At 37.5% G+C, this 23111-nt stretch overlaps 1 protein-coding gene across 2 annotated transcripts in view; it reads right to left on the reverse strand.

Moving 5' to 3' along the window:
• Nucleotides 1-1365: 1365 nt before the first annotated feature.
• Nucleotides 1366-23111, reverse strand: part of ARHGAP15 (Rho GTPase activating protein 15) — a 626777-nt gene continuing 605031 nt past the window's right edge. For both annotated transcript variants that reach the window (XM_036023540.1, XM_028509736.2), the window contains exon 14: nucleotides 1366-2477. In XM_036023540.1, coding sequence (XP_035879433.1) covers nucleotides 2294-2477 — 184 coding nt within the window. In that variant the 3' untranslated portion in view covers nucleotides 1366-2293. The remainder of the gene's footprint in view (nucleotides 2478-23111) is intronic.

A 23111-nucleotide genomic window follows, 5' to 3' on the forward strand; every position in this document is an offset into this window, starting at 1 on the left:
ACTACGATACCTACAATCTTGGCTTTTATACTTGGAAGAGTTAGTTCATATAGCCATCGATGCTGGCTTTCAGATGTTGTGGAATCTAATGACCTTTTGGTCAGACCTTTTTCAGGCCTTTAGAATGTATGTAAGTCAGATCCTGTGTTGGGCACTGTGGCTCAGCACCTTGGAATGGTCTTTTCCCAGAGAGGAAACACAGTCTCTGATTAAATGTCCTTAGCAGTCAGGAACAGGGCACAGCTGGGGTTTGAATCTGGCCTAAATCCCATCTGATTAAAAATCAAGAAGCTGGTGCTTTTGGAGATTATGAATCTGGAACGCTTGCAGTGTTGAAGGGCAGGGAGACCCTCAAAGCAGGTAGTGCTGCTTCTCTTTGGCTGTTGTTGCTGCTTCCCTTGGGCTGATAATTACTTCAAAGATGACTATGTGAAGGGATAAAATTTTAATGCTGGGAATCCAACCCTACTCCCCCGCCCCACCCTTCAAAAAGAGAAGTAATTAAAGTCTTCAGGAAGGCATAATTGAGAATATGGAATGTCATGGAAATGAGAAGGACTCGAAATAGCCTACCAGAAACTCTTGTTTGACAGCTCCATGTTTTTCTGAAAGGCATAAGTACAACTTTAAATATATGAGCTTAAAGCTGACAAGTCTGTTAGCTCATTGTTACCAATGCCTTTAGATCATGGGGTTCTGCCTCATGTGATTCTCTTTGGCTTTGTGGTATGTGTATATGTCCCACTTGATAAAACCACACTTCAGCATTTATTGTGGTTGTTTCTCTATTCTTGGCCATGAGCCGATGTACTGGTGCCATTGCCAAAATGGAGACATTCAAGAGGGCAAGGGAAGTCTCTCCTTCCTCAGGCATTTCTGTGGGAGCTGGAGCTGCATGCACATGTGGCTGTCTCTTGAGCAGACTCTGGCGTAGACTCCATCTATGCAGGCCCCTGTGCCTCTGAGCTCATTATTGCTCTCAGTGTTTGCTCTTGGATTCGTGCTTCATGTGTTTTATTTACATGCTTTATTTTTCATTTTATGAACAAATCGATAACTAGACTTATTCTTTATCATACTGGATTAGTTTTATTTATTCCGTTTGAATTTGATTAAAACGTTGTCAAACATAAGTCTACATTTTTATCAGCAGAATATTTTCACAAAACTGAGTTTGAGACGTGTTCAGCTAGAACATACTTTTCAAAATAAAACAATGTTTGATATATCCTAGACAGTTACCCTTTTGTTTATTGATGACAACTGAAACTAACCATCAAATGGAGAAAGCAATCCAACTCTAGTCAAGTAATCCTTAGGGCATATGAAAAAAGGCCTTTTAAAAAAGATTTTTTTCTAGATTGATTTAATGTAATTCACCAATAAAGCATCCTTAGAAGCATAATAAAAATTCTACATAAAATGACACAGCCAAGGGAAAAGGAGGATATACAGTTTGACAAAGCTTCAAAATGGATGTTAACATTAAAATTGAGCAGTCATGCAATTCCTGTATAATATAAAGATCAAAATTGCAGGGCACTAATTTTGCTTCTAATTTATAAGACAGTATGTTTATGGGGCTGCAAATAGTATATATAAAAAACATATCCAGTGGCAAATGTTCTGAACTGTCATTTTTCTTCAGAACAAAATTGTCACTCAATGATAATTTGTACATTCTACCATCCAGCACGAAGGATGTCTAGACTATATTTACACATATAAAAATGTTCTTGAAAGATAAAATGTGTCCATTTTCATTAAGAACCTGGCCTCCTTGGTTCTATTTAAAATTTATTAATTTCTGCCTTCCTTCCTCTTTTAGTTCTTCTCACATGTAAGAAGAAGTGTGGGAACATGTATGAGGCAGCCAGGGTAATGAGAAGGCTTACCTGTGTGCACACATATTCTCAACCATGCTCACACTCACTCACATATCTATGCACATACAATTACACACCCCATGCCCAGGAGCCCCATTAAAATTATTTTTTGGGGTACGTGCCATACTGTGCACATTATTGAATAATGTGGAGCATGCATGATGTACAGCTAGAAGTGCTGAAAGGAAGAGCACTGAAGGGGTTAATGTAGAACACATATAGGCAAATATTGTCAAGTATTTTATTCAAATGTTTGGAACTTGAACACAAAATCATCATTAAGTTTTCACAAAATGAGACATCTGTCGCTTGAAAGGAAAAAAATATTTCAGAAATATGTTTACAGAAATGTAAAAATATTAGGCATTGAGACAGATGTGAACATATTCAGTAAGTTGTCTTGTCTGTCAGTCTTCCTCCGAGCCGAAGATCTTATTGTACTCGCTCAGCATGAGCTCCGCTATCTGGTTTTGGTATACCATGTGTATCGCCATGTTCCCTGTTTCGTTTTCAGCTCGCAGAAGGGTGGGTCCAAATACAATCCCTAAGCTTTGGGTTGACATGAGGTTCTTGGAGGCTTTGGCCACTATCCTGTGGGGGAGAGAGAGAGAGAAGGAGACAGAAAAAAATATTCCATTGGAGTTTTAAATAGTAGCTACTTTTGAATTATAAAGTTCTGCATTCTTATATTCTTTTTTATTTTTAATTTCAATTTAGAGAAGGAAAGTAAAGGCACTGGTTGGCTTTGACAAAAAGGGAATGCAACATAAGCAAAAATTTTTCTAGGTTCAGAGAAACAACATCTAAGGTAACTATTTAATCTTCTATTCTTTACACTTCACTGTGTGGACATAGAACTGATGAGTTTTGGGGGAAAGAATTCATAGCTTGTTATGTCCATAGTACCTGGCTATTGTGGGTGCTCTATGAATGTTTGTGAAATGAATAAATGTTATATTAGACAGCAAAAGTTACTGTGCAGATTTAACAGGATTCAGACTTTGAAGTGTTTATAGTCAATGGAGGAAACAGGTGAGACATGGGTAAAATACATGAGAATCTAAATGAGAAAAGTAGAAAACTACATGTACAATTAATAATGGAAGGTAGACACAAAGGCTGAGAAAAAGTATTTTTAGTGTTTAGTGTGAGTAGAGATTTCCTGACAAATGGTAACCAGAATATGTATAGTAGAGAAGGTAGGATCTGAGACATTTAGACGTATGGTAGAATTCTAAGTCACTCCATTTATTTTGGTCAGCCAGTTTAGCTCACATCTCAACAAAATGCTAAATCCTGTGCAGATGGTTCTGCACTGGAAAGGAGTTCCACTGGAATCAGAAATGTTTGCTTATGTGAAGACTGTACAGGGAGCTGGAATACCAATGAAACATTAGGATGTGGTTTTCTTAATGATAATGCTTTCCCTGCTTCAACACAGGATTCTTAAAAAGAAAGTAAAGCCTTATTCTATAAATTGAGACTTTAAAATGGCTAATTATTAATATTGAGGCCTACTTGGTTTTATATTAAAATTAGGAAAAGAGAGAATTTAGTGATGGTAAAGAGATAGGGGAGGACTGAACACTAAGAAATACTAAACTCTGCATTTGACCAGACATCCCAAGCCAAGGGATATATGAACATAGAGAATAAATAGAGGCAAAGGAAGACTTCACTGCAAGGGAGTGGGGTCTTTGGTCTCAGAGTCCATTATTGAACACTGGCACAATAGTTGGATTTTGGAGGACTCTTTATTTGACCTGTGTGGACATACCTAGTCCCCAGGCAGAGGAGGCAGGAAGACTTGTTTTATTTCCATCCCTTCACAAACATAAATCTCTAAAGTACCACTTCTGTGACCAGGAGGGTATGCCTTGTCTCTCCTGAAAGAGATTGAGAAGGACTATGCATTTGTGACTTGCCACAGCCCAAGTTCGTGGTCAGCAATTTCTCCAGAGATTTTTATACTTTTCCTTCTCAGCAAAAGTTCTGGCCTCAGAATCAACAGCATGGCCAAAGCTAGAGCAGGACACCCAGACTGAGTTTACATAGGGTGGAAAGTGGGGGTCTGGATCTGCAAGTCAGCACCCCTCTTGGGGAAGGGGTTCTACCTTAGCTGGTGGGTCATGGAAGGGAGCTCCTGTAATGCATTTCTGCCAGTGCATCCATTTCCTACATTTTCTATGTACAAATGTTCATGTTGTGCTTCTATGCATGTGTAAATATGGAACAATCATTCATCTCAAACCTGTATCCTCTGTGCCCATTTCTCTGCACACTTATTTGATTTTAATAACACCAACTTATGAATGCTTTAAAATAATCACTTATAAGTAGATTTTACTAAATAACATATAGTTTTATATTTTTATTATATTTGCATTACTTAGGTTAAATTTCTTAGATTGGAATTATTTCAAGTTATTGAAAGGCCAATCATTTTCAAGTTTCCAATCAATTTCTTAGATTGGAATTATTTTTCAAGCTGGAAAAATCAAGTTACTTACAATAACTCTTAGAAAAATCAAATGCAGTTAAGAAAAAAAGTAAAAAAATGTGGATGTTTATTACACAGAATACATGCTATCTTTCTTATTCACCGTTACAAAGTGTATGCTTGTTTGTGGGTATATAATATATAGATTTTATTGGCAATTTATGTATTAACTATTAACCAACTGGCGGTTGGTGTGTTGAGAAATTAGTCAAACTTTATGTTAGAAAAGATGCTGATAGTGAAGACTAATTTGGGGTAGAAGTTACCAACTACTAAACTATATGATTCATGCAGATAAGCAATATATATTCTCATATTAACATTTAAATTAGATGAGATTCCTTTCTAATAGATAGTAGAAATAGATATTTCCAGCAATGAAGGCCCCCAAACTGGGGGTGTTTGGGAAAATGTTTTAATGCTATTATAAACTTTATTATTCAAATATGAATGTACCTAGTCTCTACCACAGTAGACTCTTAAATAGTTAAGGGACACATAGAAAGTCAACCACAAGTTAAAAAAGTAGCTAGAATACTACTGTACAAGTTTTTAAAATCGTACGTTTTTTTAACCTCAAAACAATGGATATTATAATTTCTGTGGGACAAGCTGAGCATTGCAAGTACCATTATTTCTGAAGGCTTCAACTAGTAAAACATATGTGCAGGACAATAGAGGCTATTGAAAGAAATAAGAGCTCTGCATGCCCCCCCTAAAAAAATCAACCTACTATCTAAGATGAAAAACTCCAAAAAGAATAAGTTGTATTTCCAGTAGCTTAAAATAAAGTTGGGTTGTATTACTGGAATGGGGGGAATCTGATTCAGAAACCAAATACATTTTTACTATGTGTTTGGCACTATCTCCAGGACAGCTTTCACAAAAGTGAGTTCTGCAACACACTATTTCTGTGATATATTTCACAAAAATAGCATTCCAGAGTAAAATAAGTTTTGAAGAAACTGTATGCCATTTGTTCTTCTTGAAAATTCACAGTGCACAATGGCATAATAAAGGCTCTGACAAGTCCTACAGAAAGTACCTCTGTTTATCATGGTGTGACTTGTGTGTTCCCCAACTTACTTGAATATTATAGATTTTCCTGAGTGACAGCGAGGAGCAGATATAACATGTTGCTCTAGTTGCTTTGCTAAGGGCCTACTAAATAAGTCTGAACACATTATGGACTCTATCCTCCTTGACACCCTGGTTCCAGGGCGATGTAGCAGCTCACTCAAGGGTCAGATGGTGGTCCTTCCCAGTGAGTCCCACCCCTCTGGCAGGGCTCAGCGTTCCTTAGGCCTTAGACTCCACAACAGTGATATAAGTTTCAAGTTACCAATTTAACCTGTTTTCATCAAAAAACAAAAAGATACTCCCCTTCTATGATAAAAATAAAAAGCTAAAATGGAAAAGAGCACATTGCAAAGAGAAAGGAGGATGCAAAGGCTTGGCTGAGAGATTAACAAGCAGTGGAGGATGGATGGGTAAGAAGGTGCAAAAACATTCAGACCTTAGGTCAATATTTGGAAATTCCTCTGCATGTTTGTTTACCCATCATTAATTTACTCCTAAGAAATCCTCAGAGCAAAGTACCTGATTTCTAAACAACATGAAGAGCACAAAGTTTAGTGCCTGTGAACGCTCGATAATTAGGAAAAAGACCCCAAAGTGCAACTCTTGAAAAAGACTATTTATTAATATTGTTTAGTTTAAAATAGCCTGACAAAAATAAATATGATTTTATGAATTTGTTCATGAAACAGAGCTTGATATATACTCATTGTAAAAGGAATCGTTATGCCACTAAGTAAAATTCAAGTTTATAAAATCTTGAAGTGGGTAAGAACTCATTTTTCTGGCAAGAGCTTAAAAGGATGATATACAGTTTACAGCATAAAAAAGGAGAGGAAATGCCAGAGCTACTTTTTGTCGAGCCCAAATGGAAGTTGCAATGATCCATCAATTTAAGATTATTTTAGAAACAGTCTATAATCCAGTGCTACAGATGTTGGACTCCAGACAAACAAAATCCTCACAGCCTTATACTGGGTAAATTTTTCCAAGAGTGAGCTGAATTGCTAACCCCCCAAAATTTCTTAGTTGCTTAAAATTATAGCCAAATGACTCAAACTGAAAAAGAGCTTTACTGTAAAACTCAAAATTAATGCTGAATTAAGAAGACCAAAATATTTAATAATAGTCCAGCTCTAAACAGATATATGGATGCAAACTTCCTTTTAAGTTTGAGTTTTGCTGTGGCCATAATGACTTGCAAAGGAAGTTGAAAGCCACATAATTGCCTGCAGGACAACTCTCAAGTTATTGGAAGTGTATTAAAAGTGTTCCCTTCCCTATCTCTGTAATGCTGTGATTTTCCAACACATGTAACTTGAAGGTGGTTTAACTTGAACAGGGAAAGTGTGGTGGTAAACGTACGCCTGCCATCAGTCACACCTGGTTTGCAAAATACAGCTCAGCCACCTTATGTGAAATGTTCATTGTGACTTTGACCACTTAAGTGAAAGAGGCTGTTAAAAATAAAATAAATTTTCAATGTGCTTAATTTATGTTTCTTATGTGCTATAGCTACTTTGGGGGTAATTCATGCTCTCCCTATGCTTGCCTATCCTCAATTTGTACAAGTTATACTGCTGTCTACACTGGATATTTTATATATAAATATATATAAACATTAAACTATATAATTTATATATATAATAATTGGGGACTTAGCAGGGATTCCACCTTCTCCCTTAAAGTCATGGCTATTATCAGAAAAATTTTTAAATATTGTAAAAACAGAGGAGTACTCACTAATGACTTTGTATTTAACACCAATGTATTTCAAGGTGGTTATTTACTGGTAATTCAGCTATTTGTATATGTTAATTTATAAATCAGTTAGTTTAAATTAATTGTAAAGTCTTTAAATTTAGATCTAAATATCATATTATTATTATTTTCTAATAATAATATCATATTATTATTATTTTCTAAGCAACTATTTTCCTAAATTGGAATTATCGCTATATTCATACATTTTTGCTTTTTTTAAAAAAAATAAAGTTTACTATTTAAAAAAAAATTTATTTACTTATTTTTAGAGAGAGGGGAAGGGAGGGAGAAAAAGAGGGAGAGACATATTGATGTGGGAGAGAAACATCAATCGGTTGCTTCTTGTATGTGACCGGTGACCAAACCCACAACACAGGCATATGCCCTGATAGGGATAGAACTGGCATGACCTTTTGCTTTGCATGATGATGCCCAACCAACTAAACCACACCAGTCAGGGCCATGCATTTTTGCTTTCAAATAATCTGTAAAGCCATGTGCATGCAATTCTTGAAGCACATGATAGAAAGGGAGCTTTATCTCGCAGTTGCGTGTTCATAGTTGACATGGTTTTATTATTCTTTGCACTTATTAAGTACCTTCTTTGCACTGATTTCAGTGACAAGGATTGAATATTTTTGACTATTCATTTCTTTCTTATTTTTATTGATTGGACATTATAAGGAGATTATAAAGTATCTTTTAAAGTAATATTCAGAAGATCTAATAACATAGGAGGAATGATAAAGTGAAAAGAATGAATAGCCCACAGACTTCAAAATTACTTATTTCCAGTTATATGTATCCTATAATGTGATAACAACCATAGATAACTGGGTTATTATAGCCAAATCCCTTAAATAGTAGATAACATCATAAAGGAACACTAAGAGTTGTTATTATTTGTTAGCTATCTACTACATGCTAATCAGGATTCTTCAATTATATCAAAATTTTGAAAGATTTAAAAAATCAGCTTCAATTTATTTTTTCTGATTATAAAGTAATACATTCAATTCAAGAGAAATTTCAAAGTTTAGAAAAGTATAATAAAGAAAAAGAATCCACCAGTAACCATAAACTGTAACTCAATGTAACCATTCATAAATATCTACTGAGTGCCTACCCAGTGTTGGACACTGCTCTGGGCGTTGGTGACAGTGCAATGAGTAAAACACAGTCCCTTCCCATAGAAAGCTCATGATCTAGCAGGAAACCCAGACAACAAACAATACACTAAGCAGTGTGTAATATGATTTTAGGCACTGAAGTACTTCCAGAGAAACTAGGAAAAAGAGAAGTAGTTGTTCTTCTATTGACCCTGGAGATCTTTTTTAAAAATGCTAATATCTTCAAATTGGTCCACAAAGATGCTTGTTTACTTAGTGTGGGTGGGGCCTGCCTGGCTACGGATAATGCAGCCCCAGCTAACTGTGATGGGCAGAGTGGTGGAAGTGCTATATGAAGCAGTCAGGGTGCTCAGCACTGAAGAAGCCCTTCCTATAGAAGGGATGGCTGGGCAGAGACCTACTTAGATGCATGCCAGGGGAAGGAGAACTCCAGCCAGGGATGAGTAGGTAGAAAGCCAGTGGTGAGGTTCTCTTTGGTGGGTCTAGGAACAGAAAAGATAGTGTGGCTGGAGGTTGCGGAGTGAGGCAAAGAAGGTAGGAGAGGCTGTGGTATGAGATTCTTTGCACTTATTAAGTACCTTCTTTGCACTGCCATATTTTGGAGTATAGTGGAGCCTCAGAAAACTGAGAAGTGATTTGTTGGTAAATTGAATCTCCTTTGTTTGTTGCCTGAGAGACGTGCGACTGTTCATAGAGGTATTAGCATGAAAGGACTTTGGAGTCAAGAATCAAGACCCAAAGTTTTGTTATACAACTGAAACTTCTTTTCCATGAACAACTTGGTTGAGAACTAAATTGTTCAAGAACGAAGATGTTTGAGTACCTAGGTTTGACTGTATTTTTTTCAGGTAGTGGTTCCCAACCAGAGGCAGTTTAGCCACCCCTGTGAGGCATTTGGCAATTGCTGCAGACATTTTTGATTGTCATGACTGGGTGGGGAGTTGCTACTGGCATCTACTGGGGAGAAGCAAAGGAGGCTGCTAAACATTCTGCAATGCCCAGGACAGTCCCCCACAGCAAAGGATTAGCCAGTCCAAAAAGTCAATGGTGCTGCTGTTGAAGAAACCCTGCTATAAAACAAAATAATAGAAATGCAACAACTAGATCAGTGGTTCTCAAACTGTACCATCCATGAGAATGATTTGGAAGCCATGTTGAAACACGAATTGCTTGCCTCTATTCCCAGATTTCTGAATCAGCAAGTCTGGGAGGGTGTTTGAGAATCTGCATTTTTCACAGGTTCCCAGATGATGATGATACTGCTGGTCAGGAGACCACACATTGACAATTTGCATTATGTCATTAAGTTATGGCTCTTCTTTTCTTTTTAAAATTTTTATATGTTGATTTTAGAGAGAAAACGGGAGGGGGGAGGAGAGAACGAGTGAGAAATATGGATTTTTTTGTTCCACTTATTTATGCATTCATTGGTTGATTCTTGTTTATGCCCTGACCGGAGATCCAACCCACAGCCTTGGTGTATCAGGATGATGTTCTAACCAACTGAGCTACCAGCCAGGGCACTTCTTTTCTTAGAATATGATAACATGAGAAATGTTAGCACATTCCACTGCAAGTAACATAAAGTCCTGTTATCATTGTTATCATTTCGTATTAATTGTTTTAAAATAATTATCAGTTTGATAGATTTTAAAATTGTTTTTCTTTGAATTTAGGAAACGGGGAAAAATAAGAAATAAGCACTCATGTGGGTTTTCTTTTCTGAGAATAGCTGTTCCTGTCCTCTGCCCCTTTCCTACTGAGAGCTTGTCAGTTTATTTGTTTAATCCATTTACTTATTTTGTACAATGAAACTAATACATAGTCTTTGAAAAATGTACAATCAGATGTATGTAGAGTAAAAAAGTAAAATTCTCTCATTTTTAATTAAAATTTCTTTATGTTAACTATAATTAACAGATGGGTGTTCCTTCTGGAATTTTTATCTATCTATCCATCTACCTATCTGCATATATATTTTTTTCTTTCTAAAAACTGAGATTAAAATGCACAAAATGCCACAATTTGCTTTCTTTCCCCTTAAGTATATATTGTGGGCATTTTTCCAAGTCAGTACATATAAAAATACCTCATCTTTTTAAAAAAGTTGTTACATTTTATAGTATGAAAATATCTTAATTTATTTAACCAATGTCCTTCTGGTGGGCTTTTGGTTGCTTCTGATTCTTTGTCATTACAGACAATGCTCAATGAATATCTTACACATGTAGATTTGTGAGTTTCTTATGTGTTAAAAAGCATGACATTTTATTCTTTTTGTTGTATTTACATTCTCCCAGATTTTTTTTTGTTCCTTAGTTTTATTTATTTAAAAATTTATGTTGTCATATCTAGCACTATTTCTTTTGGAATTTCTACCATTGTCTTTGTTATTATAAAGTTCATCCATTTAAAGAGATAAGATAAATGTCAATGTTTTCTCCTAGTTTTTCTTTAATGATTTCATTTTGTCATTTGCTAATTCATCTCAAATATTTTTTATTATGTGAAATGTTGTGGTAATATAAATTAATTTTTTCTCCCAAGGCTAGCTAATATCCCCATAACATTTGTTGAGAAAGTTGCCCATTCTCCATTCATTTGTCCAGTTCTCTACACTCACACACACACACACACACACACACTGGGTACATCGTATTTCTGTCAATAATTCTGTGTGTATTCTAAACCAGTACTGTGCTGTTTAAATCACTGTAACTTTAATACAAATTAGGGATATTCCTCCAAGTATGTTTTGCTTTTTTGGTTGTGAGAGACAATTTTCAGATGCATTTTCTCAGATGAACAAAATGAACCTAAAGAAAGATTGAATGATTTAATCAAAGCCACACAGTAAGTGACAGCACCTAGATTAAGATGAAGATTGTTATTACTCTGGGATATAGATGTTTTCTTTATCAAATAACTAGTATTCACAAATTTTGCATTTGAACTCAAGGGCTTCCCAAGTGAGACCTGAGGCCTGAGGAAGACTTGGAAGGGAAGTGAGTCAGAGAGTCAGCAGGAAGTCTTGGGACACATATTTTAATTTTTTAATCATATAATTCACATCCAAGAATATATTTACAAAGAAAAGAAGGGTGTTCAGGTAGAAGAAAAACCAACCTTTTCCTCCAGATTCACAGTGTTTTAAACTTCTGAGAGCATTAATTTCTCATTGTGAATGGAACTGCAATATTGGTGGGACAGCCTGAGAATTTCAGCTATGAGTTCCTTTAGGTGTTTTCTCTCAGTCTTCAGGATGGTGTTAGCCATCCATATTTGACCCTGCTAGCAGGAGAAGAACTCTTGAATTTTACTCCCTGAGCTCTGTTAATCTACCAGCACCACTGATAATACCACCATCCTGGGATCTGAGGGGAGAAAGGTTAGGAAATATACATTGGGAATATTTTTACAAAGGAAAACTTATAAGACTCCCATTATTCTATACCCAGAATTTGTTCAATAGATGGTTAAAAATACTAGAATGTGCTAGTAGCACTTTATACAGAATGTTGGGGGATGTGCATGGATCAGCATTAATTAGGTTGAGTAGACTAAGGCACCAATTACAAGATATTAGTGGGAAATATAGAACCTAAATATTTGCCTTATGATGTTAGAAAAACTAAAAGGAACACTATAAATATGCAAAGTCAGAATTCATAACCTCCCTTTTATCTTTCGTTTTCACATAGGTGAAGAGAACAGCTGTTTCATTTCCCACTAAAGGCACCTACATCAAATCTTCAGCACTCACTTGAAAGTTGTCTTTTCATTTAAAGATCCCTGAATAGCTAAAAGAAATAATTTTCAATTGGGCTATCATCATTCAATTGTCTGTGCTTAATTTTACTGTCTGAGGAAAATTGAGTTTTAGATACTTTTTGCTGTGACTTGTGTTTAAGAGAGAGACTGCATAACTGGAGAACCCAAGGAGAGTGTGTGCAGCAGAGGGACCTGCTCCTCAATGGTGCAGCCAAGGGACCACACAAGTGTGATTTGGGAAAAAAAGAATAGCTAAGGAGCCATGATGACTGAATGCAGAGAGCCATGATGTGGAAGAAAAAGTCAGCTGTCCTTTTGTAAATTCAGCTCCTAGAATTGGCCCAGAGACCAATGTCCCCTTCCTGTCAAGAATTACAGTTGTACATATAGATGAGGCTGCTATTAAGGATTTTTATTTATTTATTTATTATTATTATTTTTTTTAATTTTTTATTTTTATTTTTATTAATTTTTGGGAGGGAAGGAAGGGAGAGAGAGAGAGAGAGAGAGAGAGAGAGAGAAACATCAATGTGCGGTTGCTGGGGGTTATGGCCTGCAACCCAGGAATGTACCCTGGCTGGGAATCGAACCTGGGGCACTTTAGTTCCCAGCCCGCGCTCAATCCACTGAGCTACGCCAGCCAGGGCAAGGATTTATATTTATTATAAAAAGCTTAGAAAATGCAGACAAGTGAAATAGAAAATAAAAATCCCTCATAATCCCATCAATTAGCTACTACTACTATTAATACTTGGTTGTTATAGATTTTTCCATATCTACACTAGAAAGATACAAGGAGTGTCTATCAAGGTTATTAAATATTTTGTGCATAAAAAGGGCATGAGTTTCCCACCAGAAAGCATGTAGAAATGTCTAAGATTCCTGTATTGGATGGAAGTGAATGACATTTAAAATGTTGTCTGGGCTCCCAGATTAATGATGAAAGAGTGCATATTCTTAGGAAGTCAAAGTATCACTTGCGATGAGGTGGAATAAAGTATAATAACTGAGGTTTCTTCCCTACCCTTCCTTGTACCTCTTGCTTTTCCTCAAGATTCAGTCAGCAGCAATTTTGACCTTAGTGGAGGGATAGTACAGCAGAAAAAGCAGAGAAAGGGCTTTGGATTTTTGCAAGTGAGTGTATTTGAATTGCAAAGAATAATGTACCTTTGAGTTTCAAAAACTGAAATGTTTAAGAACTCAGAGTTGCAGCTATGACTTAACCAATGGAATGGAATGGGAGGTAGACAGAGAGCCAGGCTACACTGCTGCTAGAGAAAAGAAAGATTTTCTGGACTGGAAGAAGGAGAATTGGAGAGAGGAGAGCTGAGATTCTGGTGAGATCCCACAGAGGTGGTGAGTTCTGAGCCCTTCCTGTCCTTCTTCCCTGGGGATATAGGCTGTTAGAAGGCTTGAGTATTTTGAGATCAGACAGATCCATATTTTCCTCTTGGGGAAAGCAAGAGAAAATCTGGGGATGTAGCAAGATTCCATAATTCCTCATGTTCAATATAGCAAGAATAGTTAAATAAGTTACTGCATGGTTTATCAAGGAAAAGGTGGTGTTAAAATAGCTTCACAGAGTTCTGCCTGAACAGTGACAGAAAGTCAGACCTGGTATTGGAAGTTGGGGATGATGACAGAAAACCAAAGGGAAATGAAAATGACAGCCTGGACAGATGACATAAGCCAGACACTTCATACCCTGTTCATCTTCTTTATTATCTTTCTTCAGTAGATTGCAAATATGTTGAGCACCAGGACTTTATTTGTTTTTGTTTAGTGCAATATCCTTGGATCAAGATTAGTGTTTGGCTCATAGTACTAGGTGCTCAATAAAAACTTATTGAAATGCTATATAAATGGATGCTCCTTGGTCCTACCAGATGATTAGGCTGTGTGTAGTCCCCTAGGGCTAGAAACAGCCAGGAAAATGTCTGCAAGAGACTATGAATTGACTAGATTGAAATAATTTAGAAGAATGGAACTTAATAGAGAAATTAGCTTTGATTATGGCACAATAATTATGTTTCTTGCACACCTGAATTTCACACCTACTCTGAGATAATAAGAACATAAAGACTGAGACAAAGAGAGCTAATATTTCCTGAGAGCTTGTTAGGGGTCTATAACTGTGCAGGATGCCTTTCCCACGCACTGTCTGACAATGAGTTTCCAACATGTACCCAATTTGAACAAAATGGGTGGGAGGAATTTAGAATAGAATGTAATTTTTATCTGATTTACACTATAGATGTTTGAAGTTAAAGAAGGTGACGCCATTTTTCTTGGTCATCTAAAATCTGACCATCAGATTCTATTTTAGGTAAAATGATCAATGTATCTGTAGAAATCCAACTCTTCCAAACTGTATACATTTGGTTCAGAGACAGAAACTATTTATTTTACGATCATGCATATACACTTATAATCTAATCTGTGTTGAGGTGGAAAAATAGAGTACCAATTTGTGCATATGTCCTTGAACATAGGAATGTTGGTCTAATTCACAACTCTATTGTCCAGCACACACATCTGTATCCCCCTGTTGTATAATAAATTCTGTAGGCAGGATTAAATGTCTAATTTTTTAGAGACCATTGTCACTTTCTCCAGTGGGTTTTGTAAAAGGGTATTTCCTACTATTTGGCTGCTAATGGACCATTCTTATATTAATAATTGGATAATGATGATGGCTGATTTAGACATACAGATGGGCCACTCAGACTTTCTTTCAAGGAAGGACTTTCTGCCTGTCTGGGAACACTGAGGTTCACAGAAGGGCTCTAGCTGTCTTCTTCAAGGTTTGCCTCAATGGCAGTGAGCCATATTGTCCAAGCGCACTGACTGATCTGTGTGAGCATTGCACCCGCCATGGAACAAAGGACTGCGTGCACTCCAGAGCTCCCTGTGCGGTTGGCTGAAGCTACGCTGGGTTCTCACCAAGGTTCAACTTCTCCCTCTGCCAATCCTGCTCCCACTGTTTCCCTTCTATAAGAGTTGATCTCTAATAAATGCCTGCATATTAAGCTGTTTCAGAACTTAATCTGTGATTATTGCTTCCAGGACTGCTCTAGGAAGCCAGCAAAAATGGGGATTTAGAGCTCTGTCACTTGCTGGCTGTCTGGAACTGAGGGTTCTGTCAGTGGTGACAGGCTAGTACAGTTGGGTCTTGACACAAGGTGGCAGTCCAAATGTTAAAATTCTCATTGGTAGTAAATTGGGATGTTATACCCATGGAGGAGTAGTGTATAATATATTAGGCACTTAAAAATAATGGTAGGAGGTTGTGCATAGTAACTATGAGGTCAATGAGATTGAAGAACTATTGCTAAACACCATTTACACTCCACAAAAAAGTTGTTTGAAATTATAGGCCTTTACCCTGTAAATAAGGGTTGGTTGTAGGAAAGCCCATTATAGAACTAGGCTTACTGATAGTGTTGGAGATGATATGGCAGTGAAACAACAAAGATCAGGAGGTGGGCTTAATTGCTGGTAGCCAAGTAGATACAATGATAATAATAACCAGTAGAGACAAAGGGAGAGCCAAGAGGACTCAACTCAGAGCTATGAAGATGGTTAATATTGTAGAACATGGCATCCCCCAGGAGCACAATAAATAGGTAGCCAACAAGGATGCTATTCAGCTTGTATCTATGCATTAGAGTAACATAACTAGTCATTGTTTTATCAGCTACTACTGTTTCCTGGGCACTTTCAGCTTCTTGGGTCCAGGGACCAGCAGGCAAAAAGAAGAGCAACCATCTAGTCAGGAATCATTGACCCTAATCGAATGGAAGAGGTAGTGTTGTTGTTACATAATATCAATAGGGAACAATGTGTGTGGAATCCAGACACACAAGCCTCAAATTTCTCTGTTGATCAGTTGTGATGTTTGATGGATAGTGCAGAAATCCTTGCCTGAGAAGACCCAGGGATTAGGAGCGTGAATCTCTTAGGGATGAGATTGGGAGTCACTGTGTTGGGTCAGCTCCCATGCCCAGCAGAGGCTATAACTGAGGGTGAGGGCAGTAACTGAGATTCCCAGAATGGATGGTGGAGGGAGAGAATGAGTGTCAGCTGTGGGCTCAGTCCCAGCTTCAGCTGCAGAGCTGGAATTTTCTCTACTGTAGCTTCTTTTTCAAAGGCTTCCTTGCGGGGGGGGGGGGGGGGGGGTAAGGCTCCTTGTAGTCCTGGGGGAAATGTTCTTCGAAAATATGTAAAAAATGGATTGCAGTGACACAAGTGGTAGACTGTGATAGACAGAAAATATTCTGCCCAGATGTGTCTTCAAGGAAGAACACCCAGCCACAGTGGGTGGTGGTGGCTGGCAGTTGGTGTCAGCAGTCAGCCCCTGCAAGCTTTGTCTCAGCTGAAGAGAGCCACACCCCAATACTCTCCTGGACAGCCCATGGCCAATGCCTGATCACAGTAGGGGTAGATAGGCCGAGTCATTTTGGTCCATTTGCTGACAACTCTGATGGGACATGGATGCTTCAGAACAATGTGGGCTGGCCAAGCTTTGTTGGCCCCACATCATAGTTTGACTTCTCTTTTGTTCTTGTCGTGCTCTACCCCTCCTTCTGTTGAAGCTTATAGTTAACTGGTGCCATGTTATATCTGACCTGCAATGGTAGCTGTGAGCTCTGGGGAATCAGAAAAAGCTCTAGTAGAAGGAGAACTAGCTCTTCAAAGAGGGGACCTAAAATCTAATCCTAAAGTCACGATCAGCTCTGTTCATGAACCATTCCCTTCCATTCCAAATTCATATTTCATTATCACCAAAATGGGGTTAGAACCAGCATGCTTTATGTATAGTACTTTATATTTTATAAACTTGTTCTGGTCGTTCTGGAGCAGAGTCTTAGTCCTTGCTGCATGTTAATATCATCTGCTGCACATTCAGAACCATATCAATGTCAGGGACTCAATCTGTTACATTTGGCCTGCAGTAAGGTATGGGTTCAATAAACACTGTGTGTTATTCCGTCTTGCCTGGGGAGAGAACCACTGCTCTAGGGAAAACCTGAAATCTGGAATCTCAGAATCATAAGTTGTTCTCTGAGGTTCTCTGAGCCTTGGATTCCTTGCCCAGAAACTGACGTCATGGGTTGCTTTGAAGGTTAAGTTAAAAATGTGTGCAAAACCCTTCACAAATTATAGAAACACTGAAGTTTATTACACATGATTACATTTGCTTTTGTCACTTGTAATTCTATAAACAAAGAAAGGGAGATTAGGACTCACTGGTTTTCCATTCTGGCTAGAGCTTTTAAAAAAGCAAAGGGATCACACAGAGATTCTGATTGAGTAGTCCAGGGTTGAGGCCCAGGTATCTGAGTTTCTAAAAAGCTTCACAGATAAATTTGGCATGCAGCTGGGTTTAAAGGCTTTTTGGTAAAATGACCTGTACAAAGGTCACACAGCCCATTAAGTCAAAAAGCCAAAACTGAGATCTACTAGACCTTTCCATGCCTTGTGAGTTTTATCCATGCTGAGTTTTCAATTCTTGCACATGAGTCTTATCATAATATTATATATGTTAGTCATAAAATATAGTAATAGAGATAAAGGGGATTTTGAATTTAAAACACTGTATAAATATAATGTGCTATGATTATTAAATATTAAAATAACTATTCCTATCACATTAGAACTAAACCATGTGATTTGTGTGCTTTTAGTGAGTAAGAGGTGAAACTCTGTAGGTAACATAAGGTATTTTTAAGATTGTATGAACCAAGCATAAATTAAACAAAGTGACACCAAGGCTGAAATAATGTAAGCAAGCACAAAATGAAACATTTCAGTGAATTCAAAATAGAGTAATGTACTGCTACTGCACTGCTCTTGTGAACACGCTGTCTTAATTTAGCATCATGAAGGAAGAGAACAGGATAAAGACAGAGAGAAGGATAAATAGAGAACTGAAGATCATTTTAGTGTGATCATGACCAGGCCATTCACATTTCTCATATAGCCTGGAAACAGTCTCGAACTTATTGGAAGATGTGACCTTTAAATGTTCCTTACTTGCAAAAAAGACAAATGTTCTAGGAGCCGGGTGTTAGCCTGTGGAGTCATCTGTCCTGCCTGCTCTGGGATCGGAGGCTACTACAGGGAGAGAGCAAATTGTAGATGAGCGAATGTGTTATGTGTTCTTTACATTTGCAGACTGTAGGGTAAGCTTTCTTTGACAGCTCTCTGATTTCTTTAACATAGCAAATCTTTAATCAGTCTAGATATGTTAAAATGTGATCTGTTACAGTGAATTGACCTGAGTTGAGTAGTTGAGTTGAAATGTGTATATTTCTCCCTCAAAAGCTGACTTGAAGGGGAGAAAAAATCAGATATTCTATGATATACTTTGCCTTAGTGACAAGATGTTTTGGGGGAAATCATCCAAGCTTGAAATAAAATCTTTATTGAAAGTAATTCTACATTCATGCCAGTCAGATACATTGTATGATTAGACCAGATATCCCAGGGGGAAACGATGAAACGATGGTATACGCACCAGGCAGAGTTGATTATTCGGAGTTCCTGTCAGTTCTTAACTTCCTGACAATGGCTGAAGTATTCATAGCCCCTACAACTCTGTTTTCATCTTTATTTTGAGAGAAAGTTAATACACTTTACCTTAACTACACCAAATGTACTGGAAAATAACCCAGTAATAAGATACACCCCGTCTACCAAGTGATAGCTGTATGTAGAGAGCATTTAGCTGTGCATTTTAGGGAAACAAATATAAGCAGTAAATGACTGAAAGATATTGTGATTATTTTTTCTGCTTGAACTTTAAAATTTCCTGGCAAAGCCTCCTGTGTGCTGTCTTAAAATCAACGTGTATAAATAATCACGGAGCCAAGTAAATGGTTTCATTGTAAATGAAAGAGTCAAATGGGAAGGCAACCTTTATTACTATTATTGTTATTATTAGAGCAATTCACTTATCAATATTATTTGGTGTCAGAAAGACACAGGTGTGCCAGGTAATACTTGGTTCTGCTTAGAAGATCAACTTCTGAAAGCAACATCCTAAGAATTTTTTTTGTGTGGTGTAGTTAATACTCAACTAAATAAGAGAGAAGAAGGCTCAGATTCAGGGGATTCAGAACAGGCCACCGTAAGGTGTTCCTCTGTAGTGTGTGAATTGCTTTGAACTAAAGGCATCTTTAACGACAGGCTTAAGAGAAACTTCTGACCCTCTGTTTACTAAATAGAAAAACATGAATTATGGACCTTGACCATAATAAGAGATTATTAGAGATGAGCTTTTTGACCTATAACACACATGCAGCAGGGCAAACAACTAATGACTGGCTGTGTGCTCTCCCTGCAAAGGCCTTCTATAGCCCCAGGGTGCCTTACCTCATCTTTAACTCCGAATGTGTAATAAGAGGAGGAACTCCCCTAAACCTTGAATTTATTTACAAAAAATGTGTACAGTATTTTACCATATATAATGTGCACTTTGTTGCCTAAATTTTTGAGGGAAAAATAAGGGTACACATTATACATGGATGGTGCTAATTCCGTCTCTATAGAAATGTTTTAAATTCTTTCATTTATGCTTGTATATTAAACTCTGGAAAGCAATAATGACATCCATATGCAAAATAATACCCTGGAATACAATAATCAGTTTTTTTTCTAAATATAAATAAATAAATAAATAAATAAATGAATGAATTAAAAAATTAAAATGGAAGGTTTCTTTTCCTGAAAGTTTGGGCCAAAAACATGGGTGTACGTCTACATGGCAAAATCTGGTATCTATTCTTATGTGTTTAAATGTCAGTCACCTTCAAAGAACTCTCCATTTGATGCAATACACCCATTGAGACATTTTTTCCACTGCTCAGAACAGCTTTTGACCTCATTGATTTTTATCCCTTTTAGTGCTTCTGCCATTTTTTGTTTCACCTCTTGCACATTGGCAAAATGTTTCCCTTTGAGCACTTTTTTTAATCCAGGGAAACAAAAAATAGTTGCTCCAGGTGAGATCAAGTGAATGGGGAGGGTGGGGCACAGGGGTCATGCTGTGTTTGGTTAAAACCTGCTGAACACTCTGTGTGGTGTGGGTAGGTGTGCTTCTAATCACCCATCAGGAAACAGGGAAACACATTGAAAGAGTCTTTTCACTGAAATGACCCCTAGAGCAAGGGACATAAAGGAAAGAATAAATAAATGGGATTTCATCAAAATAAAAAAGCTTCTGAACGACTAAACAAAACATTAGCAAAATGAAAAGGGAATGAACCATATGGGAAAATATATTTGGCAATGATACCTCGGACAAGGGTTTGATTTCCAAAATATATAAAGAACTCACACAACTCCACTCCAGGAAGACAAACAATCCAATTGAAACATGGGCAAAGGACCTGAACAGACACTTCTCTAAGGAGGACATACAGAGGGCCCAGAGACATATGAAAAGATGCTCAGCATCACCAGCCATCAGAGAGATGCAAATTAAAACCACAATGAGATAACACCTCACACCAGTCAGAACGGCCATCATAACCAAATCAACAAACAAAAGTGTTGGTGAGGTTGTGGAGAAAAGGGAACCCTAGTGCACTGTTGGTGTGACGGCAGACTGGTGCAACCACTGTGGAAAACAGTATAAAATTTCCTCAAAAAACTAAAAATGGAACTGCCTTTTGACCCAGCAATTCCACTGCTAGGATTATATCCTAAGGACCCTGAAACACCCCAATTCAAAACAACCTGTGCACCCCAATGTTCATAGCAGCACAATTTATAATAGTGCTGGAAGCAACCTAAGTGCCCATCAGTAAATGAATGGATCAAAAAACTATGGTACATTTACACAATGGAATAGTATGCAGCAGAAAGAAAGACGGAGCTCCTACCCTTTGTGACAGCATGGATGGAACTGGAGAGCATTATGCTAAGTGAAATAAGCCAGGTGGTAAAAGACAAATACCATATGATCTTACCTATAAGTGGAACCTAATCAGCAAAGCAAACATGCAAGCAAAATAGAACTAAAGACATTGAAATAAAGAACAAACGACAGTAACTGGGTGGGGGGAGGGGTAATGGCGGAAAGAAGGGGAAAGATCATCAAGGGACGTGCATAAAGGACCCATGGACAAAGCCAAAGAGGGTAAGTATTGAGGGTGGGAGGTAGGGGTGGGTAGAGGGGGAAGTGGTGGTGGTGGGATTTGGAGACAACTGTACATGAACAACAATTAAAAAAAGGGATCTTCAAAAAAAATTTACTGAAGCCAAACACAGCCTCTCACAACAATGCCAGATGGTACGCTGATACAGATGGGTTCCTTGAACACTCACCTAGCAGGGGAAGCCTGTACTACAAGGGGTCCATCCTCTAGAAGATAATTCCATTTTGGGATGGTCCCACCTTATTATACCCATGTCCTCTCTCTGTTTCTGAATCTCTTGTGCACGTGAGATCTTCAATTCTCACATGTATGATATATATATATATATATATATATATATATATATACACACACACACACACACATATGTATTAAATTTGGTTATTTTCTCTTGTTAGTGCATCTCACATCTATTTGATTAGTAGACCACCTGAAAGAATTTGGGAGTTGAGGAAAGTTTCTTTTTCCCTCCCACAATTTTAACTTTAGATTTATATCTGATTCACTATAAAAACAACACATTGTTGTAGTTCTAGAAGAAAGGGAAAGCCATGATCCCCAGTAGATGGTTGCTAGTAGCCACATTCATTTAAAAGTTCACAATTTAGCTTCATAATTATCACCTTTTGGCTGTATATTCTAAAAGACATTGTTTTCATGTCACCGAAGGATGGAAGCAAGAAGGTGAAGTGGCCCATGAGTTGAGCTTAAGGACAGCAATGATAGCCTAGTGTCGTGTTGCAGAATATGACAACACACAAATCTCTGGGTGAAAAGAATACGTATTCTGAGAACCACATTTCCTGCCTGAGCAATGCATGGTTAAAAAACAAGTTAAAACTTTTGTTTAAAAAACTTTGTTTATAATTTTAAAAATTTATTTATTTTTAGAGAGGGGAAGGGAGGGAGAAAAAGAGGGAGAGAAACATCAATTTGTGGTTGTCTCTCACGTGCCTGCCACTCGGGACCTGGCCTGCAACCCAGGCATGTGCCCTGACTGGGAATGGAACCAGTCACCCTCCTGTTCTCAGGCTGGCACTCAATCCACTGAGCCACACCAACCAGGGCCTACAAAACGTTGTTTTAAATTAAAAAAAGATTTTGATTGTTTTTTAATGGGTGAGTGGATAAATGAATGGTGGAACTTCATATAATGAATATTACTCCGTGTTTAAAGAAATGCACTACCAAACTACGAAAAGACAGGAGGATGACTAAATGCATATTGCTAAGAGAAAGAGCTCAGCATGAAAAGTCTACGTACTGTATGATTCCAAGTATCTGCCATTCTGGAAAAGGCAAAACTCTGGAGACAGTAAAAGATCAGTGGTTGCTAGGAGTTAGGGTAGAGGAAGTGATGACTTACACAGAGACAGAAGATTTTTAGGGCAGTGAAACTATTCTGTATGGTTTTACAGTGGTGAATACATGCCATTATAGTAATACATTTGTCAAAATGTATATAATTACAACATTAAGAGTGAACATTAATATAAACTATGGGCTATAGCTAATAATAATGTCTTGATATAGGTTCATCAATTGCAACAAATGTACCACACTAATGCATGATGTAGTAACAGGGAAACTCTGTGTGTGTGTGTGTGTGTGTGTGTGTGTGTGTGGTGGTGGGGGAAGAGAGAGTGTATGAGAATTCTGTGCTTTCTGTCCAGTTGTCTGTAAACCTAAATCTATTCTGTAAAATAAAATCTATTAATTAAAAAAAGATGATAAAAGCAGATTGTATATGTTCAGGGTCCGGAGGTCAAGTTTCCTGCTCAATTGTCCTTGTGGCCACACACACTTAAAGTGCTTTGTA

The sequence above is a fragment of the Phyllostomus discolor genome, chromosome 4 (assembly GCF_004126475.2).
Source record: "Phyllostomus discolor isolate MPI-MPIP mPhyDis1 chromosome 4, mPhyDis1.pri.v3, whole genome shotgun sequence".
In the NCBI taxonomy this organism is placed as follows: domain Eukaryota; kingdom Metazoa; phylum Chordata; class Mammalia; order Chiroptera; family Phyllostomidae; genus Phyllostomus; species Phyllostomus discolor.